General features: G+C 43.1%; 1 protein-coding gene across 1 annotated transcript in view; it reads right to left on the reverse strand.

Annotated features, from left to right (window-relative positions):
- Positions 1-11559: 11559 nt before the first annotated feature.
- Positions 11560-23567, reverse strand: part of fzd3a (frizzled class receptor 3a) — a gene marked incomplete at its 5' end in the record, with an annotated part of 29688 nt that continues 17680 nt past the window's right edge. The window contains 4 exons of the mRNA XM_079525477.1: positions 11560-13577; positions 14870-15127; positions 15812-15963; positions 22685-22936. Of these exons, the coding sequence (XP_079381603.1) occupies positions 13319-13577; positions 14870-15127; positions 15812-15963; positions 22685-22936 (921 nt within the window). The 3' untranslated portion in view covers positions 11560-13318. The remainder of the gene's footprint in view (positions 13578-14869; positions 15128-15811; positions 15964-22684; positions 22937-23567) is intronic.

Genomic DNA, 23567 nt, shown 5'->3' on the forward strand with positions numbered 1-23567 from the left:
TGGAACTTTTTACTTTGAAATGTTTTGTAGTTTCTGAGTTATTTAAGTTAAACGCCCAATGCATTCCCAATGGCAATAGCACAAACTTTGGCATGCTACTAGTCCTACATACTTACACCTAGAATCCACATTCAAACCTATTTAGGTTCATCTTACGGTGGACATGTTTGCCTGAAAAGGAATCTTTGAAATGTTTCATAGTTTTAGAAATATAGTGCTTTAAATTTGAGAAATTTACAATGGCAGATATTGGCACGTCAAAATCACTTTCACCTAGAAACTCCATTCACACGTTTTATAATTCAGCTTACTGTGGAGACACATGCTGGAACTTTTTACTTTGAAATGTTTTGTAGTTTCTGAGTTATTTAAGTTAAACGCCCAATGCATTCCCAATGGCAATAGCACAAACTTTGGCATGCTACTAGTCCTACATACTTACACCTAGAAACCCCATTCAAACCTATTTAGGTTTATCTTACGGTGGACATGTTTGCCTGAAAAGGAATCTTTGAAATGTGTCATTGTTTTAGAAATATAGTGCTTTCAAATTTGAGACATTTACAATGGGGCTCAATGGCAGATATTGGCACGTCAAAAAAGCACTTTCACCTAGAAACTCCATTCACACTTTTTATAATTCAGCTTTCTGTGGAGACACATGCTGGAACTTTTTACTTTGAAATGTTTTGTAGTTTCTGAGTTATTTAAGTTAAACGCCCAATGCATTCCCAATGGCAATAGCACAAACTTTGGCATGCTACTAGTCCTACATACTTACACCTAGAAACCCCATTCAAACCTATTTAGGTTCATCTTACGGTGGAAATGTTTGCCTGAAAAGAAATATTTGAAATGTTTCATTGTTTTAGAAATATAGTGCTTTCAAATTTGAGACATTTACAATGGGGCTCAATGGCAGATATTTGCACGTCAAAAAAGCACTTTCACCTAGAAACTCCATTCACACTTTTTATAATTCAGCTTTCTGTGGAGACACATGCTGGAACTTTTTACTTTGAAATGTTTTGTAGTTTCTGAGTTATTTAAGTTAAACGCCCAATGCATTCCCAATGGCAATAGCACAAACTTTGGCATGCTACTAGTCCTACATACTTACACCTAGAAACCCCATTCAAACCTATTTAGGTTCATCTTACGGTGGACATGTTTGCCTGAAAAGGAATCTTTGAAATGTTTCATAGTTTTAGAAATATAGTGCTTTTAAATTTGAGAAATTCAGAATGGGGGTCAATGGCAGATTTTGGCCAGTAAAGATTTGAGTGGGGTTTGAACCCACAATCTCCAGATCATGCAGCCAGTGTGCTAAGTCACTGATCTACTAGCTACCTGCCACAACACAGTCTACTGTTCCCTTTGAGTACAACATTGATACAAAAATAATAGATTTGTCTATTGTTTCTTTTGCTGTTGTTTATCTCTAGACGTTTGAATGTTTATGAACCACAATGGAAACAAGTCTCTGGCTCTTCTGTCATTATCTATTCGGCCTTTTAAGAACAGCATGCACAGTGGCTCACTGGGTACAGAGCCTGCCTGGGAATCAGGAGGCTGCAGGTTCAAGTCCTGGCTCTGACATACTGTAGTGTCCCGAAAATATGACAAAATATAACATGCCGTCCCAAACCATGGAATGGTATGTCGTTTCTTCATGATTTTCACCTTTTTTTCAAATCCTCCAAAATCATTAAAAACGACATGCCGTCCGAAACCATGACCATAGTATGTCGTTTCTTCATGATTTTCACCTTTTTTTCAAATCCTCCGAAATCGTGAAAAACGACATACTATAGTATGCCCTCCGACACCATGGACTATAGCCTTTCGCTTTTGCGTGATTTTCACATTTTTTTTTAAATCCTCCGAAATCGTGAAAAACGACATACTAGAGTACGCCCTCCGACACCATGGACTATAGCCTTTCGCTTTTGTGTGATTTTCACCTTTTTTTCAAATCCTCCGAAATCGTGAAAAACGACATACTATAGTATGCCCTCCGACACCATGGACTATAGCCTTTCGCTTTTGCGTGATTTTCACCTTTTTTCAAATCCTCCGAAATCGTGAAAAACGACATACTATAGTATGCCCTCCGACACCATGGACTATATAGCCTTTCGCTTTTGCGTGATTTTCACCTTTTTTTTAAATCCTCCGAAATCGTGAAAAACGACATACTAGTATGCGGTCCGAGACCATGGACTATATCCTTTCGCTTTTGCGTGATTTTCACCTTTTTTTAAAAAAATCCTCCGAAATCGTGAAAAACGACATACTAGTATGCGGTCCGAGACCATGGACTATAGCCTTTCGCTTTTGCGTGATTTTCACCTTTTTTTCAAATCCTCCGAAATCGTGAAAAATGACATACTATAGTATGCCCTCCGACACCATGGACTATAGCCTTTCGCTTTTGCGTGATTTTCACCTTTTTTTTTAATCCTCCGAAATCGTGAAAAACGACATACTAGTATGCGGTCCGAGACCATGGACTATATCCTTTCGCTTTTGCGTGATTTTCACCTTTTTTTCAAATCCTCCGAAATCGTGAAAAACGACATACTATAGTATGCCCTCCGACACCATGGACTATAGCCTTTCGCTTTTGCGTGATTTTCACCTTTTTTCAAATCCTCCGAAATCGTGAAAAACGACATACTATAGTATGCCCTCCGACACCATGGACTATATAGCCTTTCGCTTTTGCGTGATTTTCACCTTTTTTTTAAATCCTCCGAAATCGTGAAAAACGACATACTAGTATGCGGTCCGAGACCATGGACTATATCCTTTCGCTTTTGCGTGATTTTCACCTTTTTTTTAAAAAATCCTCCGAAATCGTGAAAAACGACATACTAGTATGCGGTCCGAGACCATGGACTATAGCCTTTCGCTTTTGCGTGATTTTCACCTTTTTTTCAAATCCTCCGAAATCGTGAAAAATGACATACTATAGTATGCCCTCCGACACCATGGACTATAGCCTTTCGCTTTTGCGTGATTTTCACCTTTTTTTTTAATCCTCCGAAATCGTGAAAAACGACATACTAGTATGCGGTCCGAGACCATGGACTATATCCTTTCGCTTTTGCGTGATTTTCACCTTTTTTTCAAATCCTCCGAAATCGTGAAAAACGACATACTATAGTATGCCCTCCGACACCATGGACTATAGCCTTTCGCTTTTGCGTGATTTTCACCTTTTTTTTTAATCCTCCGAAATCGTGAAAAACGACATACTATAGTATGCCCTCCGAGACCATGGACTATAGCCTTTCGCTTTTTCGTGATTTTCACCTTTTTTTTTTAAATCCTCCGAAATCGTGAAAAACGACATACTAGTATGCGGTCCGAGACCATGGACTATATCCTTTCGCTTTTGCGTGATTTTCACCTTTTTTTTAAAAATCCTCCGAAATCGTGAAAAACGACATACTATAGTATGCCCTCCGACACCATGGACTATAGCCTTTCGCTTTTGCGTGATTTTCACCTTTTTTTTTAATCCTCCGAAATCGTGAAAAACGACATACTAGTATGCGGTCCGAGACCATGGACTATAGCCTTTAGCTTTTTCGTGATTTTCACCTTTTTTTTAAAAATCCTCCGAAATCGTGAAAAACGACATACTATAGCATGCACTATAGGTGCGCCACTCAATGACCTTGAACAGTATAAATGACCTTGAACCGTATAAATGACCTTGAACCATATAAATGAAATGACCTTGAACCGTATAAATGACCTTGAACAGTATAAATGACCTTGAACCGTATAAATGACCTTGAACAGTATAAATTACCTTCATAAGACTGGTAAATGACCTTCACCAGTATCAATGACCTTGAACAGTATAAATGACCTTGAACAGTATAGATGACCTTCATAAGACTAGTAAATGACCTTCACCAGTATAAATGACCTTGACCAGTATAAATGACCTTCATAAGACTAGTAAATGACCTTCACCAGTATAAATGACCTGCACCAGTATAGATTACCCTCACCAGAATAAATTACCTTGACCAGTATAAATTACCTTGACCAGTATAAATTACCTTCACCATATAAATTACCTTGACCCTGAAATATTCGTTGCGCTGGCTTGCTGGGCTCGCATTCTGAGCTGGTTGGCTTGCCAGGGCGGCTGGTTCTGTTGCTGCAAGGCAAGGCGGGCAGACCGGGCCAGGCAGACAGAGAGCCAGGCCGCGAGAGAGGCCAGGCTGAGCTGACTGAGCAAGGCTGGCTGCAAGGGCTGGCTGCAAGGGCTGATGTGCGCTGGCTTGGCAGCCTGACTTTCTACACTGGCTGACTGGCGGGGCTGGCTGGCTGCGTTGGCTGACTGGGCAGGCTTGCTGGCTAGCTGGCTTGCTGGGCTCCCCGGGGGAAGCTTTGGGAAGGATCTCTAGGGGCATCGGCTTGTGTTGAGCCTTCCAACGGCGTCTACCTTGATCTCCGTCCTAAGAAAGAAAGACAGAAAAAAAGAAAGACACACATAAACCCAACTATGCAGCTTCCACCTGAGGAACCGAGACGCGAAAAAATAACTGAGCGTCACTTGGGATGGTCACAAACTCTCCAACCATACCCTCCCCATGTATCTTGGAGTTACACTGGACAGGACACTCTCCTTCAAAAAACACCTGGAGAACACAAAAGCCACGGTCAACACCCACAATAACATCCTGTGAAAACTAGTGACCTCCAAGTGGGGAGCAGATCCACAAACAATCCGTGCAACTGCCATGGATGGCCCTGTCTTTCTCTACAGCAGAGTATGCCTGCTCAAGCTGGAGCCGATCACGTGCCTTTATGCGCTAGCCGGCACCTCCCCCCCACACATCAGACGACTGTGTATTGCTCAAGATGAATGGAGAACACAGGAGATAGACAGTGAAGTTGGGGATGAACGGAGGAAAGTCTGGAAGGAAATGATAGAGAACACCAACATGACAATAAACAGCAGGAAGGCATGGGCCACAATCCGCCTTCTTGGCAAAGACCACACCACCCATAATCACAATGGTCACAGCAAACTCTGTTGCATCACAACTGGTGGCCAAAAGTCGTAACAAACACCGCTGCCGACCCACAGGAGAACACCATCACACAGTGGTATCAGACCAACCACAATCAGCCAGCCCTCAAACCAAACCCTTCGACCTAGAAGAACTCGAAACTGCAATGGGAAGGTTGAAATCTGGAAAAGTAGCAGGGATTGATGACATAATGGCAGAATGATACAGCACCTGGGACCTAACGCAAAGACCTGGCTCCTGGGGATGCTGAAGACATGCATGGCACAGAAAACCATCCCTTCTGTCTGGAGAAAGGCCAAAGTGGATGCAATCCCCAAACATGGCAAAGACACATCATCCCCAAAGAGCTACCGACCCATTTCCCACCTCTGCATCACCTACAAGCTCTATGAGAGGCTGCTACTCCAACGCCTGATGCCACTCATAGACACCAAGCTGACTAAAGACCAAGCTGGTTTCCGTCCCGGCCGCTCCTGTGCTGGACAGAGCTCAACCTCACCCAACACATTGATGTTTCATAGATCTCTCTGCTGCCTACAACACTGTCCAACACCGCACAATGGTCAGTAAACTACTGGACATGACTGGTGACCTGGACCTGTGTCAAGTCATCAAAAGCCTCCTCAACAACAGGCGCTTCTATGTCCAGTTAAATGACCAGAGGAGTAAATGGAAATCCCAAAAGAACGGCCTCCCACAAGGTAGCGTGCTCAACCCCCTCCTTTTCAATATCTACACAAACGACCAGCCACTACCCACAGAATGCCAGCGTTTCATCTACACCGACGACCTCTGCATTACCACCCAACAAGCAGACTTCCAGAAGATTGAGTCACCCATCAAAAACCCAACTATGCAGCTTCCATCCGTCGCAGGAAAGCATTGGCAGCTGGCAGGAGGCCCGGGCAGTCAAACCCTACCCTTTGGCTTGGATGACTAATCAAGGGCACTGCACTGGGCCCGGGCAGTCAAACCCTACCCTTTGGCTTGGATGACTAATCAAGGGCACTACAGGCCTGGGCAGTCAAACCCTACCCTTTGGCTTGGATGACTAATCAAAGGCACTGCACTGTTAGGGCTGAGAGCCTGGCTTGCTGCAAATGCGGGTCTGGTCTGGCTGACTGTTGGCTGTCAGGTAGGAGACCCTGGCTGTCGGCTGGGCATCCTGAGTCTGGGCTTGTAAAGATTTTCGCTGCGCTGGCTTGCTGAGCTCGCATTCTGAGCTGGCTGGCTTGCCAGGCCGGCTGGTTCTGTTGCTGCAAGGCAGGGCGGGGCAGACCGGGCCAGGCAGACAGAGAGCCAGGCCTCGAGAGAGGCCTGGCTGAGTTGACTAACCCTAACCCTTGGCTGCAATGGCTGAAGTGTGCTGGCTTGGCAGCCTGACTTTCTACACTGGCTGACTGGCGGGGCTGGCTGGCTGCGTTGGCTGACTGAGCGTGCTTGCTGGCTAGAGCCTTCCAACGGTGTCTACCTTGATCTCCGTCCTAAGAAAGAAAGACAGAAAAAGAAACGCACATAAATTCAGAACGACTTAAACCCTCTATATTTAATAAAACAATTCTGGACAGGAATCCTGTATTGCAGGGGTGCCCAAAAGGTACATTGTGATCTACCAGTAGATCACAAAGGCTGTGCAGGTAGACCACATGGCATGCCCCTGTATATAATCTATCACTTGAATTAATGTGACTTGATTGATTGACATAAAAAAGGCCTGTCAGCTCAAATGTTGCACACAAACATCAGTAGCATTACAAAGTTATTGTGACAGTAATAATTGCTATAGTGTGTGTTCAGTAACAGTGTTAAATAGATATTGTGACAGTAATCATTGCTATATAGTGTGTGTTTATTGTGACAGTAATCATTGCTATAGAGTGTGTGTTCAGTAACAGGAATATTCCTGTCTCTCCAGCTCTTTAATAAATAGTAAAGGGTTAAAAAAAATCGGGTAGGTGACAATTTCAGCCAATCAGGAGCAAGTAGCTATTTATGAGCTTAATGTTCCAGTTCTCATTTTGTCTGTTACATTACAATTCCACTTGTTTAATCTGTATCCTGACTGCGTTCCTGATGCAATGATTACGGTCACACTATAGAGCTACTTAACACTGTTACTGAACACACACTAGCAATGATTACTGTCACAATACAGAGCAATTTAATTTAGGTAACCAAATGGACCCCAATAGTAGATATTTACACTCTCAATAGTTTAATTGTCGTTAAGCATCTGCTTAATTTCCAAAAAACTAGAGAATGTAGAAGATTGCTACTTATGATCGTTTGTTTGTACAATGCTGATAATATTTATATGTATTACTGAGCAGAGTGGTTACTGCGCCGCGTTAACATGAGGCCCTGGGTTCGGTTCCCGCCAATTCCAAAGAATCTTTGTATGCTTCCCGCCAATTTCACAGAATGTTTGTCTTTTTACCAACCAAACAAACAATACTCTTTTCACATCTAGTCGATTATTTATTCAGCATTTGAGCCACGGACCACCATTTGGTGACATTTAGCCTCTCAGACCCATTTGAGCCACTGGCCACCATTGTGAGAGTCTATGAATATCATAAAATGGTGGTCGTGGCTCAAATGCTGAATAAATAATGGACCTCGACTAGATGTGAATAAATGTCGTTTGTTTGGTTGGTAAATAGGTATATTAGACTCCTGCCTCGACGGGGACGAGAAGCCGGGCCCTGATGTAAACAAAACGCCGGACTCTAACCACACGGCTATACCACCACAATGCAAAATCATAACAGTAATATAACATATAAATAACATATAAAGTAACGGTGATGGTACTAATATATCACTGTAGCCGAATGGTTAGTCTCGGCACCTTGTAAACATGAGTGCCCGGGTTCGATTCCCACTAGTTCCAAAGTATGTTTGTTGCTCCCCGCCAATTCCACAACAACAAACAACAAAACCAGCGTTAAGTATTAAAGAACATTAATTATTTACCTGCAGACGACGAGCACGATGTGGTGAGTGACGTGGCACTCTCAACAAACTGTGATCAAACCCACATGAATGCGTCTGCGCCCTATTTGAGGGGGGCGTCACTTCCTTCCGGTGTGAGGCTCCGCCCACGAGTTCTTCCCGCGAGTTTGTTTTAGTCATTTGTAGTCCTACTACGAACTGTCTACGATACGTCCGGGTCCTAGTCCTCACCAGCTCCCGTCCGCTTCTCATTGTAAATACTAGCAACGCGTGAATCTTTTTACAATGACGTTATTTTTCAGAAAGGAAGCCATTGAGGGTTAAAATGGGTCTTAATGCTTCCAACTCGAACTAGAATTATTAATGTAACTGTACAAGAAAATATATGACGTGGAAGTTTCCTCGAGTAAGACCCGGAAGTGGCTGTGGAAGTGCGGCTGACGTCATGGCTCTAATAGTCAATACAGGGCCTGATCTTCAGACTGGCAGCATCCTCAGTGGTCTGGTAGACTCCACGTCGGTCTTTCAGTCCAAACTTCACATCATCGCGATTTCAAGGCCCATCCGATACTTTTTCAACATCCACGGATTACTTGTTTTTGTGAGGGTTAGTTTGACCTGCATTAGGCTACGGACCCCCATTTAATGGCATTTCTATCTCGGGGACCCCCAATTTATATTGTAAAATCAAGGTTAATGTAACTCTGAGAAACTCTAGAAATGTGTAATAAACGGAATGACATTTCTGACCACAACGTGGGTGTCAATGGGCTGTGGCGCTGCCAACTGACTTGTGTTTACTTTTTTCCCTCTGCTGTTCTTCATGATCACCTTTTAGTTCCTTTATCACAGCGAACAATCAAATCAAGGTCTGTTAAATACTTCTGTAATGAATGACTAGCTGACTATCTCGCGATTTTGGCCTGGGTTTTGTGTTTACGCCAACTAGGCTATACATGAAGAGACCCGAGCAGCAGCAGCACTTGTAAAAGATGGACGGAGTCCTCTTTAAGCAATATGAACGTGTTTATTAACAAGAAGGTTGGTGATACAAAAGGTGGTTACGTCTCTGTCTGTCTCTTCTTCTTGTTGATTTCCGGCAGTGTGGACGCCGCGAGGCGTATTACTGCCCTCCACTGGTCTGGTGATTTATTCACCTAAATCTTGTCGCGTGTGCCAACGTGTACGTCACCAAGAGGGGGGCGGCGTCTAAAAGGCTAGGGACGGCCCCCTGGTGGGCATTAAATTCTAGCCCGCATCACTCAGAATAGAATGACGGTGGTATGTTTTTATAAATATTGAGCTCGTTCTTGGCGATAACATAGTGAACAAACACCAGGATGGATAGAAAGAACGTCGGGCCCAAATACATTACAAGGACAAGGAAAATGTTGTGAACAAACACGGCTGTGCTTAGATACTTTGTTGAACGTTATGTCTCTGCGCCCGTGCGCCGATCCAAGTCATTCTACGTCTTTTTGTAAACTCGTCAATCTGGGTTCCTTGATGCTGTCTCCATGCTGGAAAGCTGAACATCTAATTCCGTTTTCTGGCTCATTTCCTCGACGCGACCTGCTGTGGCACTTATTTACTGAGCAAGTCTGCACCATTGTGAGGTCAGTTTAGAAAAAGAACGTATACAAGCATACGGATGGTCGCTCAATGTAAACAAACCAGACAAGCCAGCAAGTATGGCGGAAGCTACCACGTGACACATATGTTGACGCCCCCTCCAGGAGATTTTGGTACACCCTATAGTCCAGTGTCATGCAGGAACTGCAGAACTGCCTCAGAGATTATTTGGTGGTTCTCATTATGGCCAAATAAAGATGAAACTGAAAAGGACTCCTCTCCTGCCTCTGCCATCCTTAGGAATAGGGATTGTCTTTCTATGCTGTACTCCTTACAGTCTGTCTGTCTCATAGAGTATATATATAAGGGTCTGTCTCTGTATATGCTATATCATATCATGCATGACCGGACATCCTGTCTGTCTGCATCGTACCTGTCCTATACTATATACTCTATGGTCCTATACCGTAGTACTGCGCAGTGCTGCGCAGGTACAATTGTGTCACAATGTTACCGTATATCTCCCCCCTTTTTTTTTCAGGGAAAACAAAACAACATCCCACAATATCCGTAGCAGAGGAAAATAGTAATAACACAACACTGTTGTAAACATTTTAGAGAAATATAACTCAAAATGAACACATGCGATCCAAGTCTAACTCTTATAGCTGTCAAAAATAAAATAAAACAATCAAAATAGCAAAATCTCAAGCACTCAACATTTGGATTTTCCTTTTTATTTTTTAGCAAGGGCAAAACAATAGTGCATCAAAACAAGTCCCTTGTGTATGTGTTTGTGTGTCAATTTTGTTTGTGTGTCAAATTTGAGACATTTATAATGGGGCTCAATGGCTTATTGGCACGTCAAAAAATCACTTTCCACCTAGAAACTCCATTCACACTGTTTATAATTCAGTTTACTGTGGGCACACATGCTGGAACTTTTTACTTTGAAATGTTTTGTAGTTTCTGAGTTATTTAATTTAAACGCCCAATGCATTCTCAATGGTAATAGCACAAACTTTGGCATGCTACTAGTCCTACATACTTACACCTAGAAACCCCATTCTAGCCTACTTAGGTTCATCTTACGGTGGACTGAAAAGGAATCTTTGAAATGTTTCAGTTTTAGAAATATAGTGCTTTCAAATTTGAGACATTTACAATGGCAAACTTTAATATATGTTCATCTTACGGTGGACATGTTTTCCTGAAAATGAATCTTTGAAATATAACTGGCCACCAAATGGTGGCAGTATTGCACTGTAATAACAGATAAGCTTTGCTATAGGCTATAGTTACTATGAACTCGAAAGGGCGCACCTGGGTGTGGTGGACGGTAGGGTCATCCCAGTCCATCATTGTTAGTAGGTGATTATCAGTCATGCTTCACCCTGTCCTGTCTTGCAATATATGTATCCGGTAAATGATTAAAATAAAATATACACAATATACAAAACATGCGGTCAATTTCCTTCATTTCATGAGTCTGAAAAGGATCTAGTGTTGGATTATCCAGTCCTCAAATTATAATGTATATTGGTTTTGATTGATTAAAAAAAAGATGCAAGTCCGCACACAGGCTCAGCTCCAGTATTTCATTTATTTTAAAATACCGACATCCACAAACAGAAACACAACGTTTCGGCCATAGTAGGCCTTCATCAGGTGATATGGCCATGTCCCTGTTTGATGGAGAGGTTTATTGTGTGGGTGTTGATTGGAGCTATGGAGATGGCTGAGTCTCTGAAAATATTGGAGGGAATATTGTCATGGCCAGTGGCCTTGTTGGGTTGCAGGGCACTCAGTTTTTTCAGTACCTCATCAGTTGTTACCATTACCAGTTTAAAATCGTCTTTGTATACTTGATCATACTACAGCGTCACACAAAAGCACCAAAAGTAGCAGATCCATAAGAACGAAATGCGACGTCTCCCCCCCCCCCCACACACACACTATTCAGAGCCTGCGTCAAACCGAATGGTGTAGGTCTCCTTTTTTCCCGACCTTTAGAAAACTCCATTTAAATCAAGCAGTATTTTTTTTAACCATTTGAGGGGTGGAGAATCCATTGCTGCTATTCCCGAGGCATGATTTTCACTCTCTACAGTCCCTTGGAGAACTCGTCATATTACTATGAGGACTGCCATGATCATTTCAATAAAAGGCAGAACTGTTACGAATATGAGCTCAGCATCTGTGTGGTTATTTATTTCTCTAACCCGTAGTCATGTTTTCAGAAAACTTTATTACAAATTTCACAAATTAACCCACAAAGGTTCAAATGCTTTTCATCTATCCACATATGCCACTAGAAAAAACTTAGGGCTAACGTTTTATCTACAAGTAAGGATACACTTTTGTAAAGAGGGACAAAATATTGACAAGTCTACATGAATTCAAGGGGCGAAAAGGCTATCTCATTTCATTTGTAAGGCAGGAGTTCTGGATTATTTTTCCAAGACAGCCCTTGAATTAAAAGAAATGGTCAAGAAACCAGTCAAAATGCCTCTTTCCCTTCTGGCATGGATAAATATACATCTTGGCCAACTGGAATCATATCAAGTGCAATGAAAACAGCCAATTAATAACGATACCCTCAACAATCTCTACTCTTGTCATGATACTAGTGTGAAACATTAACGGCCATTGTGGAAGAATGTTTGCTAAATATTCCATGATAACAACTTTACTGTTGACAGATTTGTGTTAATCTTTCAAATTGAATCGTCAAATTTACTTTTAAATGTATCATTTGCAGTTCTTTAACAAAGGCAAATAATTGCATATGGGAAATATTTGAAACATACAGTGTATTCTTTACTAATGCTAACCTTCAGTGATGACATATACAGTAGACATAGTCAAAGTCTTTTAGAAATACCCTGTTTAAGCCCCCCTGAGTGCTGGAATGTACAGACGATAAGAAAAGGCTCCAGTGTCCAAGGTTTTCAAAGCCGCTTTCCTTAATTCAGAGCACATTTAGAGTCCTTTATACAGATTTTCATACAGTACTAGGAAAGACAATCCACAAGTGTAATAGTCTCTTGATACGAATTAAGTCACATTTGTTCTTGGTCGGCTCAGTAGCATAGGTCCAACAACTGTAATTGTAGTCATCTTCGACTTCAAGTTCATACCAACCCAGAGCAAAGGGTTCCCAAAAAGAATCACAGTAAAATGGTCTTTCTTCCATTGTAAAACAAAGGGAGAAAGATAAGCTTGAATTATCTCAATTATTTTTGGACAAAGCCAAGTGCCTTTGTTTCAGTAAAGCTTAGGGGACGTTTTAAGGCGTCAAGACACGGGCAGTTCCATCGGTTTGGCTTGCTGTAATATTAAGCCTCATGCTCTGCTAACCTTTAAACAAGTTATAGCATTCTAAGCTATGTTTCATCTCATAGCTCCTTATCCTGAAAAGATCGGCCAGGACGAGATAACTGTAAACAAATTTTCTGCAATTTTTGTTTGATCTACTTTTGTATATCACTTTGTCTAGTAGAGTCCATTTGTGTTCGCTTGAACCCATTTCCCTCTAGCTTATTATGAGGACATTCACATTCCTTAACTCAGTCGTACGAGAGAGAAAAAAAGCCTTCCACTAACTTATATTCATCCAACCAATCTCATTAGATTTATGTGGATGTGCCAAAGGGATATCTCACTCCATCCCTGACACCCTCCTGTTCATTCTGTTCTTTGCAGACAAGCTTTTCTAGTTCTTGACCACTTCAGGCCGTGGCTCCATCTTCTTCAAGGACCCTGTGGATTCCGTTTCCAGGAACGCTCTGAATGGTGTGGGCAGTGTTGCTAAGGTCTCTGATGCTGCTGTGACGCGACTGACTCTCCAGCCGCTGGGTGGAGCCATGTCGTGATAGGCCGTCCAGGCGGTTGGAGCTGCAGTTTTTGGACAGTGATTGGTCGTTGAGGCGAGGCAAGCTTCCATACGGCAGCCGGTCTTCTGCAGCCCGGAAACTGCAGGCGGTGTATCTGTGAGGAAGAGGAGTACATGTTATCCTTTATTTAGCAACGGAGATGGGAGACAATAGACGCAGATCATCACAGATGTCACATGTTCAGCCATTTGTACTTTATTAGACACAGAAGTGGTACAATGCCTATCTGCACCCTCATGGCCAAATCCATGCAAACACATTGTGTTTGGGACCTGGGACCTGTCATTACTAAAAAATGCCATGCGACAGTTAAGGCTGTCCCCGAACATTCGGGGTTCGAACATTCGCTCGTTAGAGTTGGCAATCGCATCTTAATTAATGGGCTTTTTTTTTTAACTCGAAAATATATCTTGGCGAGAATGCGATATGCATAATAAATGTACTATGTTCATGTTGTGTTTACATGTTTATTCAGGGGGCACACAACCGGTGCGCCAGTGCACATACGTCGTCAAAATGTTTTCTGCACGGTAGATCAAAGGCATGCAAGGCGCATTTGCGCACCAACAGCTGAGACAGTTATGTAGAGAACCTGACAGGCATTCAAAAGGAACTCAAATGTGATGCTAACGTCCTGTAAGTAGACTTAGAAATAAAACTAGTGTTGACTAATCATTACACCTGGCTCTTATTTTGAAGAGGAAGTCAGTGCACAGGAAGTCCGTTTCAGTTGTAAACAAGCTACTATGACACTTTCACAAAGTGACGTGCTCATCTCATAGTCAAACCACGCGACCATAATTATTTACAATATGAAAACCATGCATCTGGGATTACTTATGGAACCTGCAGCAGTAGGTGAGCAATTACCTTTATCTATGTTGGACGTTTGTTTTGTTTTGGTTGAGCTGCTAACAAACGTCCTCCTGCTGCTTAACGACTAGCCTACACAAACACACTGTCTGTGAGCATCTTTATCATCTGCCCATGTGTGTGGGAAGCATAACATTGTGGCAGAGTAGAAACATCCGCCCCCCACCACCCCACCCCGCCAAGGTTCGGAGCTCAAAGGTTATTTTTTAAATTAATTCGAAACGAATGGTTTGGATGTTCGCTTGAAAATTCCTGCCGAAGTTCCAGTCCTAAAAACAGGGCTAGGGTACAGCCTTAGCGACAGTACACTATGTCCTCCAATGTAAAAAATAAATACAAATACAAATAAAATACATGTTACACTATGTCGTCCAATGTAAAAAACATTCAAAGAGATGCCATGCTATACTATGTGGTCCAATGTAAAAGCCATTAAATTGAAATGCCATGCTACACACTACAGTGCACATTGTGTCATGACATCCACCCCCATGCATTCACACTGCTCCCTACCTGCCGTCTCGGGAGCGGTGGAGGCTGCCGTGGTAGCTGCTCATCTTGGAGCGGGCGCTGCGGACCGAGCCGGCGCGGCTGGTGCTGCCGCTGGGAGGCTCGTCCAGCATGGCCAGGTGGGTGGAGGAGGCCTGGGTGGACGTCCCCTGGGTGGAGGTGCCACACGACTTCCGCATGACGGGCGCACCGGGGTCCCGCAGCAGCAGCTGGGCGAAGTCGGGCTCCTGCAGCACCTGGCGGCTCTCATTCACCATCCGGCTAGTAGGGGAGGGAGGGGCGGGAGAGGGGGAGGGGCGGACGCATGAATCGGAGGAGGAGGAGGAGGAGAAGGGGTGCGGCGGGAGGGAGGGCAGGGAGAGACGCAGGAGGGTGGGGAGAGACAGGGGGAAGGTGGCGGGGCGCGAAGCGGCGTGGAAGAACAGGAAGGAGGAGCGGGTGGAGCAGGGGGCGGGAGAGGGAGTTAATGCTCTGAATACACGGAGGGTGGAGGTGGGAGTGAGTGCAGAGAAGGGTCTGCGGTCACTAGGACTACACAGAACCTGGAGCCATGTCACCCACAACCCGAGCCCTAAACCCACACAGCCTAACAGACATGGTCCCACAACGTACGTTGACTCCACATTTTCATTTCAACACAGGAAGCAGTCACAACAGTATTTGTAAATCAGCATTTGAAACTGTCAACAAATGCCTTCTAAATCAGTAATTCTCACACTAATGGGTTAACCATTTAATCAAAAATAGTTATTCCGTTATTTTTGCTATTCGTCATATGACAAAGTATATAGAGCTTAGAGCTGAGAATACCAGACATGCGGTAAAATAAATTGCAATATCACAAGTATAACTAATAAGTCTGCTACATGTCACGTTGCAGTGTGTAATTTCTGACAAAATACAATAATAACCACGTCGTCCATGCGGGACGGATTTAATACGTACTCTTTGCGGCGGCGCTTGCCATTGAAGAAGCTGACCCATTCGAAGCAGGTCTTCTTGCTGCCGACCCAGAAGACAGAGGGGATGCCAGCGGTCAGCATCATGAGGTACTTGATCAGGAATAAGACCAGGTTTGGACGCTTGGTCCTCTCCACCTACAGAACAAACAACAGAACAGTATGATGAGACAGTGTTTCAAAATAAGTACAAAATAAAGCTATGACAAATGTAGGTCAAATGAATGAATAAGAAAATAGTCCACTATTGCATGTGGCAAACCCCAACTCCATAATTTACTTGCAACATTTTGTAAAAATGTAATTTCATCAGAAAACAATCAAGCGTCCCATGTCAAAGACATTGTGCTTTCATTCAAAGGTGCATTATTTGTTACAGACTTTCATGTTAGTTTCCAGAGTCAACAAGGGTGTGACTACCCTGTAAAATCCAGAGTTGTCATTTAACTCAGAGAGTGTACAAATGTAACAAAATGGAGACTTGAGGCTCCATTTGAGGCTTTTACTGTGGATGGGTATACATAGTAAACCCCCTGCGGGTACATTTTTACACTCTCAGCTTTAAATTAAATAAACAATTTAGATTTTGCTGCATATGCAGGGAGGAATAGATTTTGTGTGTGTGTGGGGGGGAGCCCCAAATGCACCCTACTAATGTTAAGCAATGACAGTGAAATAAAGTAAAGATTGATTCCCTCTCCATTAATGCCTTAAGGCATTGGGTTAACGTGAGAGCGGCCATTTCTGTGGAAGGGAGTAGAAGAGTAGACCATATCATGTGAGCCATGCACTTTACAGTTATTGAGTCATGCACGTACACTACAGTAAGTACATGCCTGGCGTAAGTTCACGCTTGTGGACAATAATGACATCAGTGTGTGTGTGTGTGTGTACATCAGTGCAACTGAGCAAGCTTTACGCTGGAGGCATAAACACAGAGACAGCTGACCCGGTGCCATCCCTCTATCTCTCTCTTCTCTCCAATCCCAGCGTTCCGTGCAAAGGGAGCACCTGTGCCGTGCTCCTGTACTGTCGGGTGGAAACCTTGTATGTCCAAAACCGTTCCCATTTCACTACTTTTCTGTGACACTCTTGTAAGATCTATAGAGCATTCATTTACAAAAAAATGTTTTTTTGCCCGACAGTGACGATATGCAAGCTCTGTGGCATAGTTTCCACCGTGTGCTTCTCAGCTGCTTAATGAAATGACAGACATCAGGCTCAGGTTATGGATAGGATATATAACTGTGAGTCACTCATCATCACACCCATACGTGCTCCAGAAGTGCTCTGAATTTTTATTAATCAATTTAATGGATTATAATAAAATGTTATGTTTTTATATATGGTAATGAAATGACAGTGAAGATAACAACAAGATCTACAACCTCAAAAAGTGTAGGATTTAAGAGACTCAGACTAATCAATTTAGAAGATTATAAAAAAATCTATTTGATTGATCAACAGAAGGAATTCTCTTCGCTTATCGATTATTCGACTAGTCAAAAACGTAACACAGTAGTATTACATAGTGGAGTAATCGCTAAGAAAATAATTGATATTTGCAGCACTAAATCACTGCAAAAGAAAACCCCAACATATTCTTCTCAGATCTGTCATAGCGTGCCTTCAATTCAATGAGTAATTTGACATACCCAATTTAAACATCCAGAGTAGTAGCATAGCTTTGAGCTGCTGTACTGGGTGCAACTCACCGTACATAAAGTCTGTTCCCATTACAGAGCCTGTACTGAGTCAGAAAATAGCTACATGAAACTGGAAACTCAGCCTAAGCCTTGGTTCTTTTGTCAAATCCCATCTGGTTCTAGCCAACCGCAGCTACTACAGTGCTGTATGGAGAATGTGTGTGTATGTGTGTGTGTGTGTGTGTGGGTCGGGGTAGCGAACTGTAGTCTGTAGCAGTGAGCTGTGTGGTAAAGTGAGTAAAGGACACAGCCTGCAGGAGAAGCTTTTAAGATAAATATAGAAGCCATATGTAAGCCTCTGCAGTCTCCTGATGGACCTTTGCTTTGTGTGGGCATTTGCTTTTGTATGTGTGTGTATAGTGCGAGAGTGTGTGAAGTGTGTGTGTGCGCGTGTGTGTGTGTATATTGATATATTACGGATCAGACAAATCTCTACGTACAGTAGCCAACATAGCACGTTTCATTCACCACACTGACACACCCTGACAAACGCACCCTGCTACAATGCTTTTTCAGGATCATTTTCTAACGCTCGTGTCCGTTTTGAGTTTTGACATTGCATCTTCTTTCACAATTTCCTATCCAGCTGAGCAATTATCACAGGTTGTACATTGTCCTTTCGATCGTTTTCTACTTTCTTCCCTTTTGTTTTTGGATGTGGTGTTTAATAAGCCCCTTGTTGTTTTACGTTTTTAATCTCTCCAGTGCGTTTCTGCATTATTATAAAAAATAATTCTCACTTTGTGCATTGGGTTTAATCAATTCCGCTCTATTTATTCATTAATTAATCCCTTAAATAACCAACAATCACCCTTTCCAATCTGTACACTGCAATCTTGTGGGGTCCAGGCAGGGACCCCCCACCATTATGACATGTGCAAGCAAATACAACTACAGAATATGGGGTGGCAGATTGAGAACTAAATAGTATAAAGTATATTTAAACAATGTAGCTGACATGTCTGTGTTGTATGTCAGATGTAGTGTGGTCTTATAATGTGGTTCAGCTTGACCCCAGTGCACCCATTCTATTCCAATAGAAAACACACAAAGGATTACTACTACTACTACTGAATGCCACGGCATTGCTCTTATTACGCAGAGTTTGCGTGACAGATTAACTGAATGCATGTGAATGCACGTCCCCTCCTCCCAGCGTAAGGCTCAGCTGTTTGTTTACGGCTGCATGTATGCACACACAGATGCACAGATGCCCAACATGCAAACGTGAGTAAATGTACACACAAACACGAGAATATTCACGCTAATGCAGGCGCACGGAACACACACACACACACACACACAAATGTACACACTAACACACACATCCTGTGTAAGCGATCTAATGCATTGTTGTGACATCATAAGCCATATTATCCCTGTTGGGGACACACACACACAGATGTTGTGGTGGGTCATCATATGGCCATGTTGGGGGTGGTGCAGCTAGATAAGGCACTGTCTCCTAAACCTGAACCACAGGGGGCAGTAGGAATCAACAGAGACCATTCTCATGATAATATACAAGGTCACAACAATGGCCTAGTCTCTACAACGTGTTGCAAGGCAACATGTTGTCTCAGATTGGTTGCAGAGTTTCTATTCCCCCCCCCCCCCCCCCCCCCAAACTACATTGCTGGTTTAATTACATTTTGTTACATTATATTTCACCAAATACTCCATACATCTGGCCAGCTCGTTTGTTCTTTCAGACCAGCATATTTCTTTAGCAAGTTCACGTCGTACGCCATCAATGCCTTTCCCTGAAGATGAAGTACTTCCAAGCTCACTCAACATTTGATGTTTGAACAGAAAGGCAACGTGGTGGGCTGGTCCCATGAGTGGACATGAGACCTGTCTGCGTCCCACAATGCTAATTCACTTCACATGACAGTCATTCTTTCTTACTGCACTGTGCTCGGTCTTTAATGACTCAATGGACATGGTTTGGTCTCAGTGTGTGGTATGTAGATAATCACCACGAACAGAGGCAGGATGTGGAGGCAAAAGGCCACACAGTAAAATACATTTTCATTTAACCACTTGAACCCAGGCGTCACTATTCCGGGCATGTCAGAGAGACAAACAATGTATCTGATCTACAAGCTCACAACGTGTTGTGAACTTGTAGATCGTCTCTATTTTCGGTTAAAGGACGACTTCACCACTTTTCAACCTATCTTCATATAATTGGTCCTCACTAATGTTCATGATAAAATAAAATAAATATGAGGGCTGTGGGCTTTTCAGAAACCCATCGTCCAGTGACATCATCGATGGGGAATCCAAGCTAATAGAAACGGCAGGCTTTCTATTCCTGAAAAGTTGCAATGGGATAATGGAAGCCATCGTTCTCATGATAATACAAATCTAAATATATTATTTTATAAATCTTGTTTAAAAAAAGAAAATCTGCCTAACGATGATGTCACTGGAAGACGGGTTTCTGAAATGCCCACGGCCTTCCTATGAGACACAGACAGAGTAGTTGGTTATTTTGCTATTTTATCATGAACATTAGTGAGGTTTCAAGTGATTAACTGTGGTTTAAGTGTAGTTTTAACAGAACATCCAGAACGACCTGTGTCTTTATTTATCAGCGCTGAGGGTCCACAGCCTTCATCCACGTCAAAAGACTCTTAACATGGTTATCAGTTTAGGAACTGGCTTGTGTCCTACTGGTCATACCCTTGTTTTTTACCCAGAATAAAATTACCTACGGCATGACCGTGCGTCAACAGACTCAATGGTCACATTAAAAAGCATGAAACTTGGCAACAACACAGTATTCAAAAAATAACAACATAAAGCGTGAGACTGTGAGCAACATCTGGTGATCTACCTGCACTCTCCTCTACTGCCAAAAAGCAACAAAACAGAAAACAGTTAATTGTGAGGAGCGGTCGCTGGCGGAGTGAGACGTACAAAGAGGAAAGGAAAGCCGTTTGAATTATTCACAGCTCCTTCACGTGTGAGGGAGTGAGTGTGGTACAGCCAGAGGCCAAGTGCAGCTCTCTGAATTGTTTCATCTATTTCAGACATGCAACCTGAGTTACCACTGGGTTCTTTCTCTCTCCCCCTGCTATATGTGTATGTTTACATGTTTGTATGCATGCATGCATGTGTTAGTGCATGTTTGTTTGCACTTGTGTGTGAGAGAGAAACGTGAGAGAGACATGAAGACTGGGTAAGAGAAGGAGTAATGATGTGCGTGCGTGTGTGTGTTCATGTATGTCTGTGCGTGCAAACACCTGTGTGCACACAGGTGTTTGTGAAAAGGCATCTGTTCTTGTATGTACAGTAATCTGTTCTACTCTAGGTGGGTTGGGAATAGAAACAGGAAGAGCTTAGGGGCAGATGAACATGCCAAGTTATATTTCCCTCCTTTTATTTCATGCTTGATGCCATTCTGAAGCGCTGCACGCAACCTGAATATAGAAGGTTGACCTGCGGCACCTTGCGTGTGTTAACTATCTTCTACACAGTGCCTCTGGAGAGCGTTTGAATTAAAGTGGAAAGTATATGCAATGGCCTGATGTTAGATCAGCACAATCACACCCCTCACACACCTACTATACCATATAAACATACCCCACAGGCACCTTACAATTTTACATACACATATAATTTATGTAAATAGATGCTTATATACATACACTGGATACAGCGTATACATACATACTGTAATTATGGACATACTATTTAGAAGTAGGACGCGTGCATACAACAGGTCTTCAAAAGCACATCAAAGTGTGTTATGATTAATTTACATACTTAACTATTCTTCACCTTACTACTTGTTGTTACTAGTCTTAATTATTTGTTTTGTCATTGTTGCTATTGCTGCCAGAATATAAATATTGAGGTGAGAGTATAAAAGATAGTGATATAAAATGTTGTCCATATGACCCAGTCCTACTGAGACATAATACTACTACTACTACCACCACTAATACTAATAGTACCAGTAAGATGCCTAAGGGCGAGAAGCGACCTCGCCATCAGCGGCGAGGTCGCGTGCACGCATCCGCCTGGGTGACAGCAGACTGCTGGGCGAGCACTGGCGCTTTGGCATGAGGGGTCAGATCAACATATGGAATGAATTCTGTATTGGGAGTGTCTTGAGTGTACATCGTTTGATGAGGTCAGATCAACGTTACAACGTATGGAATGTCAGAACAGGTCAACTCCATATTATGGAGATCTAAGGGTGGCAGCAGAGGCAGTGTCTTGAGTGTAGGGGGTTTGATGAGGGCCCGGGTAGGGCCGGGCCGGTTGAGAACTCTAGTTTTCCCCCGGCTGCCGGATGCGGCTGCACAAATAACTTTGGGGCAGTCTAGAGTTTAAATGGACAGGTATCAGCCAAAAGGGAGACATCGAAGAGTAAGGATGGATGGGGAAGGATCAACATATGGAATGTCAGAACTGGTCAGCTCCATATATGGAGATGTAAGGGTTTGAGGTCAGATGTAGAGTTGCTGGTCAATGGACATGATTGACATCAGGGATCTCCATTTATTTGTTTCATAGTATTTGATTCCATAGTAAATGCGACCTGTGGTCGCAACTACTAGTACTAATAATAATACCGATTTTTCTAGATACTCAAAGTCGCTTTACAAGAACAATAATAAAAACAGCTTTATTGGGAAAAACTAGGTTTTTAAAAAGGTTAAAATCTACAAAAGAAAGGTAATCAAAAGGGGATTGGGACATAATAACAAATGTGTTTGCGTAGAGATGCATTCACCTGGAAGGGACAGGGGATGTGGTATTCAGGGGACAGGGGATGTGGACAGGGGATGTGGTATAGAGATGCATTCACCTGGAAGGGACAGGGGATGTGGTATTCACAGGGACAGGGGATGTGGTATTACCTGGAAGGGACAGGGGATGTGGTATTTACCTGGAAGGGACAGGGGATGTGGTATTTACCTGGAAGGGACAGGGGATGTGGTATTTACCTGGAAGGGACAGGGGATGTGGTATTACCTGGAAGGGACAGGGGATGTGGTATTCACCTGGAAGGGACAGGGGATGTGGTATTACCTGGAAGGGACAGGGGATGTGGTATTCACAGGGACAGGGGATGTGGTATTCACAGGGACAGGGGATGTGGTATTACCTGGAAGGGACAGGGGATGTGGTATTACCTGGAAGGGACAGGGGATGTGGTATTCCCGGCACTTCTCCTGCACCCACGTGGTCTCCCAGACGCTGCGGTGGGCGTTCTCGTACAGGAGGCAGGCCAGCACGCTGAGCAGGGGCACCAGGTAGAGCACCGAGAAGACGCCGATGCGGATCATGAACTTGACCAGCTTGTCCTGGTTCTCCTTCTCCAGCGGGATCTCCATGCGCACGCGGTTCAGAGCCAAGATCCCCGCCAGCAACAGGCCCACGCCCACCTGAGAGGGGGGAGGGGGGAGAGGGACCGGATTACAGCGGATGAGTAGTGTAGATTTTAGTTTTAGTCATAGTCTTCTAAATTCCATTTAGTTTCGGTCATATTTTAGTCATCAGAAAGGTTTTGCTTTTAGTCTAGTTTCAGTCGACTAAATATCGTAAGATTTTAGTCGACTAAAGCTACAGTTGATTTTGTTGACAAAACTTTGGCGGGCCGTGATGGCGTTGAAATGATTTATGCTCAGCTGCGTGCCGAAAATAGCGTATCTACAAGCTCAGCACACACGTTGTGAGCTTGTAGATCTGTTATTTTCGGAGAGTGACACACCTACATACAACCAAGCATAAAATGTGTTTTCTTTTAGTTCTACTAAAGGAGAAAAAGAGGTTGTGCATCGGCAATGGTTTTCAGTGGAGTGCTAAAAACAAATCCAGTATACCGCGTTTGGGCTATGAGCCTTCATCAGTGAGTCTCTGATTCTACTAAAAGTGTTTGAACAGACTGTGAAGACTATTCACAAGATTATTATTACTGGATCTCTTCTCCACTAGTCCATTTTAGTCTAGTTTTTATTTGTTGACGAAATTGTCATTATATTTAGTCATAGTTTTAGTCATCATAGCCTAGTTATT

This window comes from Electrona antarctica (genome assembly GCF_951216825.1).
Source record: "Electrona antarctica genome assembly, chromosome: 17".
In the NCBI taxonomy this organism is placed as follows: Eukaryota; Metazoa; Chordata; class Actinopteri; order Myctophiformes; family Myctophidae; genus Electrona; species Electrona antarctica.